This window comes from Ursus maritimus, unplaced genomic scaffold (genome assembly GCF_017311325.1).
Source record: "Ursus maritimus isolate PB19 unplaced genomic scaffold, ASM1731132v1 scaffold_17, whole genome shotgun sequence".
In the NCBI taxonomy this organism is placed as follows: domain Eukaryota; kingdom Metazoa; phylum Chordata; class Mammalia; order Carnivora; family Ursidae; genus Ursus; species Ursus maritimus.
In genome coordinates, this window is record NW_024424119.1 from 37,035,435 (window position 1) to 37,048,147 (window position 12,713).

The window sequence follows — 12,713 nt, forward strand, 5'->3', positions numbered from 1 at the left end:
TTTTAGCCTTCTCTATTTCTTTTTATTTCATTGCATAAACAAAGGAAATGACTATGGAGGCAGAAAAGCGTAGAGGTTCCAAATGCAGGCCCAGAAGCCAGACTGTATGGAGTGGTATATGAGTAACCTCTGTGAAGGCAAGGAAGGTGAGGTAAGATGACAGAGGTGAGGCTCAATAGGGTTTGATGCCATAGAAGGCATGCATGAGTGAATATGCACAAGATTACGAAATACAAATACTCAAAAAGAAACGGATGATCTCAACCTTTTTTGAACCAGGGGAGAGAGGAGATAGGGTTGAAATAGTAAAAAGTGCTATGTGCCCCAGAGGTCACATGTTTGCCTTTGTGTATCAGCTGACACCGATGGTGAATTGTCCAACTGAAGTTTAAACATGTTTAGCTTGGCAGGTGAATCAGATATAATTCATGAAAAGCTTAGGCTTCACTAGGTTTCCCAAAAAAACAGTTGTTACAAGAAGTAGATTTGATTTATTATTTGAAAAAAGAAAAGATGAACTGTAATTGCTTAAGAAAATCAAAACAAAGAGACTTCTTCCCCCCAAAAAACATAGCTTTGCAATGTGTAACATTTTAAAATATAAAGCCAATCGAAAGTCTAACATGTAATTCTTTAGAAAAAAAAAAGAAAAGCTCATTCTTAAAAATCACAATTCCTTTCTTTTCTTTTTCTTCCTGTTCACCAGGAAAGATATGGTAAGTTATAAATGGACCAACATATAGCAAAAATCAATCAATCAATCAATCAATCAAGTATTGGACTTCTGATTTCAGTACTGAGTCTCCGGTTTTAGAATCCAAGCTGTTATCTTTCACTTTCTTTTTTATTCCCTTCATTTTAATTACTATAATTAACAGTGATCGTGCCAGATAGAAGGCAAATGAAAACCAGGTCATTCTTCTAGTAAATTGGTCTGATAAAAAACCGCGTGGGCTTTTTTTTTTTGTAGGGGATGCTGGGGGTGGTGTTGGAGGTGGGCTTGTAACCACAGCCTAAAATGAATCTTGCAGGTAATCTGTGGATTTCAACTCTTCAGAACCTGGGGTCCATGGACTCAAAGGGGACCATAGATGGGCTGCAGGGGTGGTGTGAGGACCTTATGAAAGTGCTGGAACATGTGATGCATGGATTTTTTTTTTCTAGGGAGTATCCGCATAACTGTCATCACTCACTCTGCATGTCTCATGAGGGCCTTGGAAACTACTCTGCTTCTCAATTCTCTACTGACTTGGCTCTTCCTTCCATGATGTTTTCTCCCATTCACTTAAATTGCCTTTTAGGATTTTCTTATTCTTTGTGTTTTCTTTCTTTCTTTCTTTTTCTTTTTCTTTTTCGATTTTATTTTCAAGTAATCTCTACATCCAGTGTGGGGCTTGAACTCACAATCCCGAGATCAAGAGTTGCACGCTCCACCAACTGAGCCAGCCAGGTGGCCCTCTTTGTGTTTTCTTGTAAGACTGGAGCCCTGGAGGGAGACCTGTTCCCACTCTCAGCACATATTCCCCTGTTACATCCCGGGTTTTGCAGAGATCCTCTGCTCCCTAGTGATGTGAATTCACTGAGCAGCTAACCAATGCTGTGGTTTTCTCGATAGTGCACGTTTTCTGGGGAAGCACTTTTCCTGAACATTGAGAGACTGCTGACTGAACAAGAGCCAGCTATTCAAACAAGAACTTGGAAATGCACCGGAGTTTCATTTCATTTTCATTTTTAAAAGAAAGGCAGCACCTTCATTGTCTCTTCTTATCAAAACCATTTCTCTAAAATAACTTTTGTTATAAAAACTCCCCCAAATCAGTGCTACATTACAGTTTCTGACCAGTTACAGACATACCCATTCTTCTGACTGCCTAGTATATGTGATTTCTTTCTTTTTTTTGGTTGCCATATGATCCCGCTATATTCCAATCTCAGTTATATACTGAAGAGAGTTGAAAACATATGTTCATACAGAAACTTGTATATGAATGTTTATATTATTCATAAGAACCAAAAGGTGAAAGCAACCCTACTATCAACTGATAAACAGATAAAATGTGGTATAGCCATACAATGGTGTGTATTATTCACCCATTAAAGGAATTAAGTATTGACACATGTTACAACGTGGGTGAGCCTTGAAAACACTATGGTAAGTGAAAGAAGCCAGTCACCAAGGACCACATATTGTATGATTCCATTGATATGAAATGTCCAGATTAGGCAAATCCTTAGACAGAAATCCAGAGACAGAAAATAAATTAGTGGTTGCTAGGAGGTAGGGAGAGGGGAGAATTGGTAGTGACTGTAGATAGGGAGTTTCTTTTTGTAACGATGGAGATGTTCTGGAATTAGAGAGTGGTGATGTTTGCATAACATTGGGAACATACAAAAAAACGCCACCAAATGCACACTTGAAAATGGTTGATATGGTGAATTTCAAGTTTTAAAAAAACTGAGGTGATGAAAGAAAGATACAGATCTCAGAATATTCCTGTGATATTTTGGGAATACAAAATTTGGGGTGCATTCAGATGGGATCTTCAGAATGCTTTAGGACCTAGTTTCTAAACTCTTCAAACATAAGGATCTTCTCTGCAGCCTGTGATCCACAAACCCGTGAATTGCAGGATTCCCAGGCCCCTCGTAGTACCCCTCCCTACCCTCCCCATGCCCACCAGGAGACTGTGGTCCATGGTTCAGAGCTCTTATTCTGGCATGATTATGTCAATAAGCGTGCCCCACCCCCCGACCCCTAAACATAAGGTATGTGTCGTGTGACTGTATGATGCTGTTGTTTTGTGTTAAGTATATTAAAAAGGTAAAGCAATTCTATCCATTTATTTTTGTCCCCATGAATCCACCCAACACGATATCATGTCCTCAGGTCACCATGCCGAGCGCCCGTCATACATTTAAGTAGGCAAATAATCAGGACAACTGCTGAAACAATGGAATCCTCTTGATTTTACTGGTTAGAGCTGAGCTGCCAAAGGTACTGGGTTTTCATATACAGTAACAGCCAACTTGTTGGGATCAGACTTCCAGTGACATCAACTTCTGAACATCTGTGAACCCAGGGGGATGTGGGGGGAAAAAGCAGGAGGCTCAGAGCCTCCTGAAAAGAGCGTCCCCAAAGCCCATGCAACCCTCCTCAGAAGCAAAGCACACCTGACACATATGTCTTACTTGGTTCCCTGGCTTCTCCAAGAAAACTTCCGTTCTGCCGTGGAGGTTTCCGTCGGAGAGCAGGAGGTGAAGAGCAGAAGACTCAGAAAGCAGGTTAGGAGGAGGGTGCTGGATTGGCAAGAGGTTACAACCCCAGACACAGAGAGCTCCCCCGACTTGTACAGGGACACATTTTGGATCGTGTGCACGAGATAAAGAACAGGTAAAGCTGTTTTAAAAGTATAGCCAGGGGTCATCTAGTATGGGAGTAAAAAGTCCCAAACACCACAAATGCCCCAGATGGCTTCACCAATAGAGCAGAAAGCAGTACAATTCATCAGTGAGAACAGCACAATAGTCCGTGAAAGGCAAAGCCAAGCCCTGTGTATTTTGATAGCTCCTGATGACATCACCGCACCACACCAAGGTACAAAAGGGGCTGATGTTCATAATGATGACCATGACTCATCAAGAAAAGGTTAAATACTCTCCAGTGTACTGTTTCCTAAGGCAGGGAAGTGCGTAACGCATTTTAGAAAGATTTCCCTCAAAAAAATATGAAAATTTTAAAGATTCAGCACTTAAAGGGTTAATCCTCTGTTCTCTGAATATTTGCTTACATACCTCATCTTACAACAATGCTAGTAAATGAGGCATTACATTTTTTTTTATAATCATTAGTATCAAATTATTGGCACCATTCAGTTTTAAGGATAGGGACAGGAGAGCAAACTATACAATACAACATAAAAATACAGTTCTGATACAAATATACAAGATCGATTACACTTAACAAGTGGTCGTAAGAAATGGATGGACATTCTACATAGAAGGAAATACAGCTAGTAAATCATCACACGGAAAAGTGCTCAGCCTTGCTAGCAATTAATGAAATAGAACAACCTTTCAAGAACAACTATACACACCTATTAAACTAGCAAAAATAAATTAAAATGGCAAAACCCAATACTGGCAGAACTACTGGTAAGTAGAAATAATGCTTATACATTGCTGGTGGCATCATAAATTGTAGAGGGATTCAAGCATTCAGAGGGAATAGGGGAATTGAACTAACGACCTGTAAGGTCCTTCCAACCCAGAGATTGGATCTTTCTAGAAAGCAGTCTGGCAATATGAAACAAGAGCTATAAAATAGTTCATGCTCTTTGACCTTGTAATCCCTCTTTGGAGATATTCCCAAGGGAAGAATCCAAAGGAAGGAGCATTTTTTTTTTTTTTACAAAGACATTCATAGCAGCACTATTTATAAGAGTGAAAAATTGGAAATAACTCAAATATCTAATAGGGAGGAGTGAGGTTAACCATGTTACATGGATATACAGACATTGAAATTGGTGAGAGCAGGATCTGTGTTGAAAAGGGAAGATATGTGTGAGGTGGAGAAGTACAACCAAAGAGTACGTACTCACTGATCACAGCTATGAAAAAATGTGTGCATATTCACTGAGAGCTCGGGAAACAATTGAGAGAGCTGGTCTGTGGTGAGGGGGGTGCCTATATTCCTGCAAAGTTGTTCAAGTGCATAATAAAAATTTAAAAACACATTTCTTTAAACTATATAAAAAGAGAACAAAGTGTCATCTGGTCAAGGTTCTATCAACAGGACAAGAATTAATCAACTTCAGAAATAATTTTCCTTTACGGAGCATCCAAATAAATCCTGATATTGAATCATCTTATCCTTGTAAGGATTTTTAGACAATTTCAGCTCTAATTTCCTACTTTGGGTTCAATGAAAAATTCTGTTTATCCCAAATAATATCATATCCCATGAATCCATAATTTAAAGTGTATTTCAGATTTCACTGGTGCACTTCAGTCCTGGTGATCACAACTTTCTTGTTTTAGTTCATCGATTCATGTCTGAATAAAAATGAGTGTGAACGACTTTATAAGATCTGTATAATTACCAGTGTAAATGAAAAACCAGCAGTAAAGAATTAGTCTCTCATTAAAAATGATTCTTTAACAAACAGTCGAAGCTTGGTGCAAGTTTCAATCATACAAAATCATGGTTGAGACTGATAGCAAAGGATTCCGTGCCATATTAACCCCTGTGGTTATTAATATAGGACACACAGGTAGTACTAAAAAGGGAATCCCATCTCCCCTTCTTTCTTCTCCTAGGCTTCCCAAATCCCGTCCCAACTAGATTGAGTAGCAGAAAAACTCTAATACTCAGGAGACAGAAAATAACTTCTCCCATCAAAGTCAAGCCAGAAGCTGACCTGAACCAACCACAGAGACCTGGGTGAACAGAGCACACATCTGTGTGTTGTGCTGGCGCGAGCACACAAAGCCCGAAGAAAGAAAACGGACAGAAGGCACCATGCCATCCTCCAGGCAACAAGGGGAGAATTTCACAGTTCGGTCATCAACAGTCTTTTCATCATTTTCTCTCTCTCCAGTTCCTGTCGGAGCGTCTCTGCACTGAAGAAGACAAAATAATGAGATTCCACTAAAAAAGGTCAAGAACAGTGTCACCTCCCTGTCTTCTTTCCTGACCTTGGTTCTTGACTTTCCCTTTCAGGCTCCTTAAGGACCCCCGACCTTTGCTAGCGTTACAACGACCTGAAATTGTCTAGCTGCCTACTGGGTCTCCCCCCAGACTGAGAGTTCCTCAAGGCACTGGTCCCCAGCAGACTGGCCATATATGTCATTCATCTCTGAAGCCCCAGAGCTAAGTGTAGGACCTGGTACCCAGCAGCCTCTCAGTAAAGGTCTTCTGAATGAGCGGGCAAGATGTCCGGGGGCTAGATTTCTTTAGGTCGTGCTGTCAATAGGTTTCAAATGCACTTTCTCCCAGAGTCCCCTCTCCCCCGTATTTTAATAAAAAAAATTGTATGAAATAAAATTGGCTGTTTTGAGGGTTGCCTCTGACTTCTTGGCCCTCAGGCCCCATTGCCTAACTATGGGATCTGTCTCCATTGTTTATGTGCACGCGCACACACGCATGCATGGACACACACACACACACACACACACACACACACACATCTAAAGCACAAACCAAGTTTTTCAGTAATCTCATACAGGGTAGAAATCAGTTTCTTCTGTGGCCAACAAGTACAATCTGGCCCCAACCTCCAACTTCACGGGGGCTCTTGTCCTGTCATTCATCCCGCTCTGGCTACGCTGGCCCCCTTACCCTTCCTTAACCATTCCGGCCGTGCTCCATCTCAGAGGTCTTAGAACTGGCTGTTCCTCTGATGAGGATACCATTTCCTCAAATATCTGCACTTCCTGCTTTGGGTTTCTGCTTACAAGCCACCTCAATGAGGCCCGCCCTGCATGCCCCCTGCCCTTCTTGGTTTCATTTTCCTCCCTAGCTTGTCATCATCTCTCTCTCTCTCATCCTCTCTCCCTTCTCTCTCTCTCTCTCTCCCCCCGCCCACACACACACACATTCACACTCATTTATTTAATATCTGTCTCCTCTCCCCCGACACTAAATGGTAAACTCCGTAAAGGTAGGATTTCTGTTTTATTTATTGTACATCGCTAGGGCCTAGAATACTCTCTAGCCTTTGTAGACATTTCAATAAATATGTACAGAATAAATGAATGGAAAAATAAACAAATAGATGTCACAGACGCAATGAAACTAGAGCCCACGCCCACTTTCCCTGTCACCAGAGCCCCTACCGGTCCCTGCTGGTCTCACTCACCTGGCCGCCAGAGAGACAGGCTTCCGGGTGGTGTAGATGGTCTGCACTGTGGACATGGTCTCTGTCAAAGGCCTCAGGGTCACTGCTGGAATCAGTGGGGAAGACTGGCCAGGACAGCATGGTAATTTACTGTCTCTAAAGTCCGCCTGGAGAGGAAACAGAAAAGAGGAAATCAATCTCAATTTGGGTTCCATTTTCACACTGTCAGAGACTCCCTAAGCCTTTCCATGCAGTTCCTGTTATTTTTTTAATAATAGCTAAAATCAATTACCACTTATTAAATGATTTTATTTTGTGCCAGGCACTATGCGAAGCACTTTACATGTATTACCTCTTGACAATCCTTAAGGTAGAGGTCATATTTCCTCGCGTTTGACACCATCCATTGTTAGATCCACCATTTTTGCATGTGCCACAGAGAAAGAAAAATGTGGCCATTCAAACCTTGTCACACCCACTCATGTAATGAATGTTCTGATTTCAGAGATTTATTTTTTTTAATTTTTTGAAAGATTTTATTTATTTATTTATTTGACAGAGAGAAAGAGAGAGCACAAGTAGGCAGAGGGAGAGAGAGAAGCAGGCTCCCCACTGAGCAGGGAGCCAGATCCCAGGACCCTGGGATCATGACCTGAGCCGAAAGGCAGATGCTTAACTGACTGAGCCACCCAGGCGCCCCTGATTTCAGAGATTTAAAAGGTGAAAAAAATGCATATCTTAGAACTGATTTTATGAAAAAGAAAAGGTTCAGAGAGGTTAAGTAATTTTGCCAAGGTCACACAGTAAGTATTAAGAACTAGTATTTAGGACCAGTATTAACAGACCCCGTAATTGGTGTTTTTCACCACTATCTCAGTGCTTCCCAAAGTATGGTCCCCAGGCTGGCGGCATCTGTATTATCTTGAAACTTGGTAAAATTGCTGCCCTTGAGATACTCTTGCCCAGTTCTTAAAAGTCCCAGTGTGGTTTCTGACACTGGCTTCCTGCTCCATCTTGGCCCCCAGCTTTTCAGGAAGGCTTCCCTGGGTGTCTCGTAGCACTGCCAAGCCTGGGCAGGAGGCCAGAGTGCCCGCCATGGGTCAGCTGAGGGAAGGGGAGCTGTGCCCAGTGAAACCGCAGGGCCAGGATGAGTGCCCCGGCCCAGCCCGTGTCTCTGCCCTCTGGTTCTTCCAAGGCAGGTGCCGGAAGCAGCTCATGACCTTAGAAATGTATTATTCTAGGAACCTGTTTTTGCCTCTGCCTGGACTGCTGGACACCTTCCTACCTCTGCTCAACCTCTGAAGGCTGCACCAGCCACTGCTTCCTCCCTCTCTGTCCACGTGGCTAGAGCCGCCTCAGGCAGTACCATCACCCAGCTCGCCAGACGGCACTTTTGGTTACCCTAGGCCTCCCAGAGCCCACCTCACTCAGTTCTAGGGACTACAAACTCTGATCCCTGGGAAGAGGAGAGGGTGAGGCAAAGGAAGAGGTGATCCCAGACTCCCCACTTTGCTCCCTGCAGCCACTCATCCAGCGAGTTCTGCAGAAGCTTTCAATGAAAGGAAAGACTTGCAGCTGAAAAGAAGCCTGAACAGCATCAAATGCGCCCATTTTGCAGATGAGGAAAGTACAGCATTTAAATGTTTAAGAATATGTCGACATTTTGCAGAGCTTTAATCAGCGGTCCGGTGACACAAAGGGAGGTGGGGACTTGAAGTGGGTTGTCATGACTCCCTGCTCTCATTGATCACACCCCTCTGCCTTGCCGGCCCTCGAGAAACAGCCACCACACTTGACACTTGCGGGACATTCTGCGGTTGGTAAAGTTCTGCCAACTCCTTGAGCCCTTTTGATCCTCGCCTTCGCCGGATACAAGGAAGATACTCATATTACCGTTCCCACTCAAATAAGAGGAGACGGGTGCCAGGACTGGCAAAGCGACTACCTAAGATCACACCATCATCAAGATGTACACCGAACCCCAAAGTGGAGACCAGAACTCAAACAAATACATGCACACACATGTTCACGGCAGCACTATTCACAACAGCCAGAAGGTAGAAACAACCCAAATACCCCCCAGGGAATGAATGGATCAACAAATTGGGGTATACATATGCAATGGAACATTATGCCACCGTAGAAAGAACGAAATACTGGTACACCCTACCAGACACACGAGCCTCAAAAGCATGAGGCCCCGTGATAGAAGCCAGGCACAAAGGTCATGTAGTCTACGATTCCATTTATCTGAAATAGCCACACTAGGGAAATCCACAGAGACAGAAAGCAGATCGGCGGGAGCCAGGGGCTGGCGGGAGGGGGGAAATGGGAGCGATTGCTTCATGGGAACGAGATTTCCTTTGGGGATGAGAAAAATGCTTCGGAGCTAGAGGGAGTAGTTGTGTGACATTAAATGTACTAAATGTCACTTCAGAGCAGAGTTCACCTGATTAAAAGAAGCTGTCGGGGCACCTGGGTGGCTCAGAGGGTGGAGGGTTCGACTCTTCATGATGACTCGGGTCACGATCTCGGGGCTCCTGGGAGCGAGCCCTGTGTCGGGCTCCAGGTTCAGTGCAGAGTCTGCTTGAGAGTCTCCCTCCCCCACCTCTTGCTCTCACTTTCTCTCAAAATCAATCTTTTTTTAAAGATTTTATTTATTTGAGAGAGAGCGAGCCACACAAGAAGGGGTGGGAGGGAAGAGGGAGAGGAAGAAGCAGGTTTTCCACTGAGCAGGGAGACTGATGTGGGGCTAGATCCCAGGACCCTGGGATCATGACCTGAGCTGGAGGCAGATGCCAAACTGACTGAGCCACCCAGGCACCCCTCAAAATAAATAAATATATATTTTTTAAGATTTTATTTATTTGACAGAAGGAGAGAGCACAAGCAGGGGAAGTGGTAGGCAGAGGGAGAGGGAGAAGCAGGCTCCCTGAAGAGCAGGGAGCCTGACGTGGGATTGGATCCCAGGACCCTGGGATCATGACCTGAGCCGAAGGCAGATGCTTAACCGACTAAGCCACCCAGGTGCCCCAAAATAAATAAATCTTAAAAAAAGAAAAAAGAAAAAAAAAGCTGCTGACATTGCCATCTAGCATGCCACAGAAAAGCATGCGGCACGGGAACAACATTTTAAAACACAGACCTGTTTTCTGAATCTACTTACGGTGAACTGTGGCCCTGAATTGAAAGCATCAGGAAATGGGGTCACTGTATCAGCCGGGAAAGTTTTTATCTTCAAAAAAGAGAGAGACGAGAGGGTTACTTACATGAAAACAAAGTTTTGAAATTTTTGGTAGTGCACTTTTAAAACTGAACTGAAAGTTTCAGGGGAACACGCGCAGAGCCCTCATTGTTTGTATAGGGAAACAGAAGGTCCCTGAGGACTCTTGGCCAGTGGTCATATCTGCACCAATCCTTGTGTTGTAGGGCCGGGACCCAGCAGGCTGGGTGACAGGCTGCGGTCCCATGTTTGTAGGGCACCCCATGCTTGCCTCGCCCTGGAACACCTTTCCCTGGAGGCTGTGTGGGCCTCCTAGGCATGCCGGGCCCTATGTATGGCCTGATCCATTCAAGGCCATGGTCAGGGTGTGTAATGAGGCAGCCAGAGCTGCCTGGGTGGCTGCTGCCCGCTTCCCCATGGCTGTGGGGAAAGGACTAGAGGCTGCTGACAGGCCACATCCTGGGACACAGTCTGCGACGGTGGACACAGTACCAGGAGGCTTGCACTGATTAGGCCAGGAAGTATTTCCTGTCTATTCCCTTTAGTTATTGGACTCCCTGTAAATCGTGGGCCACAGAAGACGACCTTGGGGAAGCCCCCGTAAGCATGTGAGAATCCTGCCACTGCGGCCTTGGGGATATAAGGCACCATGATCAGACGGCCCAGTGCTAGGGGTGGCTACTGCACAGGTCAGGTCGTGGTGGGGGGCCGAAAAGAGCCTTTGCTTCCATTTCTTTCTCTTTGGTTACTTTGTCTTTGGCCTCCCGGAGGCCTTGAGAAATGTGGAGTATGCTTATTTCTTTATACCAGCCTAGAGGACCGCCAGCAGCTCCAGGGGCCCAACAACTCTGGTACTAGCTTTGCCTGCGGCCCTCAGGGCACAGAAACTGCGCGCCCACCTTCTGGGGAATGCGCACTCTGCCACCTGTCACCAGAGGGCTGCAGCCTGGACACTGAGGCCACCGCTGCCCGTGGGCAGCTGCTCTCGTCTCTCCGCGGGGCTTGTCTGTGGACCCTGGAGTAGTTATTTGATGCTCTTGAGTCACTCTAACAGGGGTTAAGGTAGGGGTGAGCAAGAGCACATCTGAACAGACCCAAATCTGCCGAGGCTTTTCTGAATGGGTGGAGTAGTTCTCAGCCAATCTGAGAATGACCGTGTCTCTGCGATGTGCACGGAGATGCCCAGTCCACGCCTGCTCCCCTGCCCCAAATTCTCTCTGGCCTCTTCAAACATCTCAAAATTCCCAGAACGGGCCCCCAAGTGCCTTAAGACTCAGGTGCCAGGTCAGATTGCTGATAGCGGCTGCCTGCGATACAGTGAGAGGACCCAGGGGAAGCCCATGGTGCCTTCTCCGCCCATGGCCTGGTGGTTCGGCGTGTGCGCCGAGACCAAGAGCAAAGTGAAAGGTCACAATCAGATAAGACTCTCAGACCATCGTGAGGTAAAAGGGAACAGAGGTTTATTACTGCTATTAAAGACATGTGAACATCGGCAGCTTCCATGAATTATACTGTGTCTTTTCTAAATAAGACAAAAATCTACCCCAACAGTTACACTCTGTGCTGCTCGGCTGTGGCAAGGCGTAGTCACTCTTCCGTTGCTGCTGTCACTTGGTATAACCACTTTAGAAAGGGAGCAGAGCCAAAGTCACAATATTGAAACCAGCAGGGTCTAGCCTAAGAAAATAAAATACCTGACACAAAAGCTATCTGTGTTCCCTCGCATAGTGACACGCTGGGAACCAAGCCTGCATCCTGCCGGAAGAGTGGGTTAGGTAAATGGGAGGCCACGCACTGGATGGAAGGTAAACAGTCACATACGTTGTAGTAACAAGAACAAGATAGAAACAATCGAACACTCAGTGGAAAGAGAAAAACAGGAGACGATATGGATACTATGATTTCACTTTGTAAAATTATGAATGAATACAAATAAATATTAGACGGACACATGCAAAAATGAAAAAAATTGTGCTAGGTTGGGACTACAGGTGATTCTTTTCAGGCTGTTATGTAACACTCATCCTGTTATCTTGAAACATAGCAGGAAAAGACAAGTGAAAAAAGTTTTTATTTTCAATAGAAATGCAACTAATATTTTCTTTTTCCTTTCTGGGAAAAGCATCTATGCTCATCCAAGCTTTAGGAGAACAAACTCTTCCTGGTTCTTGAGATCTAGAGACACAGAGCAGGACAGCAGCCTGTGCAACCTCATTTGGCCAAACTACATATCCGTCCTGGAGACAGAGCACCTGTGAGCCAGGCCCTCATAGAAGGTCACGCACACCAGCGGGGTGGCCACCTGGTGGCCCCTGCCCGCCTCACCTCTCCTGGCCAGGCCCCTCTCCCTGCCAGGGTACCTACCAGCCTCGTTTTGATTGGAGGGTGCATGCAAACTCCAGTGGTCTCTTCCTTCATGGGGGGAGAGAGTGGAGGAGAACAGCGAGAGTGGGCACAGTGGGGGGCGCTGGCGGGCTCTGCCTGCTCACGAGGAGAGGAGAGAAGGGGAGGAGGCAGAGGAGAGAGGGGGAGGAGGCAGAGGAGAGAAGGGAAGGGAGGAGAGAAAGATAGCACAGTGCAAGAAGGATCTGTCAACTCCAGCCTGCTCTGGAGCCAGCCTCGCCCCAGCCTGCTTCTAGCCTTCGGCCAGCTGG

The 12,713-nt window shown here is 45.3% G+C and overlaps 1 protein-coding gene across 1 annotated transcript in view; it reads right to left on the reverse strand.

Annotated features, from left to right (window-relative positions):
* Positions 1–2,944: 2,944 nt before the first annotated feature.
* Positions 2,945–12,713, reverse strand: part of EPB41L4B (erythrocyte membrane protein band 4.1 like 4B) — a 126,298-nt gene continuing 116,529 nt past the window's right edge. The window contains 4 exon segments of the mRNA XM_040631688.1: positions 2,945–5,619; positions 6,858–7,003; positions 10,003–10,071; positions 12,424–12,540. Of these exon segments, the coding sequence (XP_040487622.1) occupies positions 5,550–5,619; positions 6,858–7,003; positions 10,003–10,071; positions 12,424–12,540 (402 nt within the window). The 3' untranslated portion in view covers positions 2,945–5,549.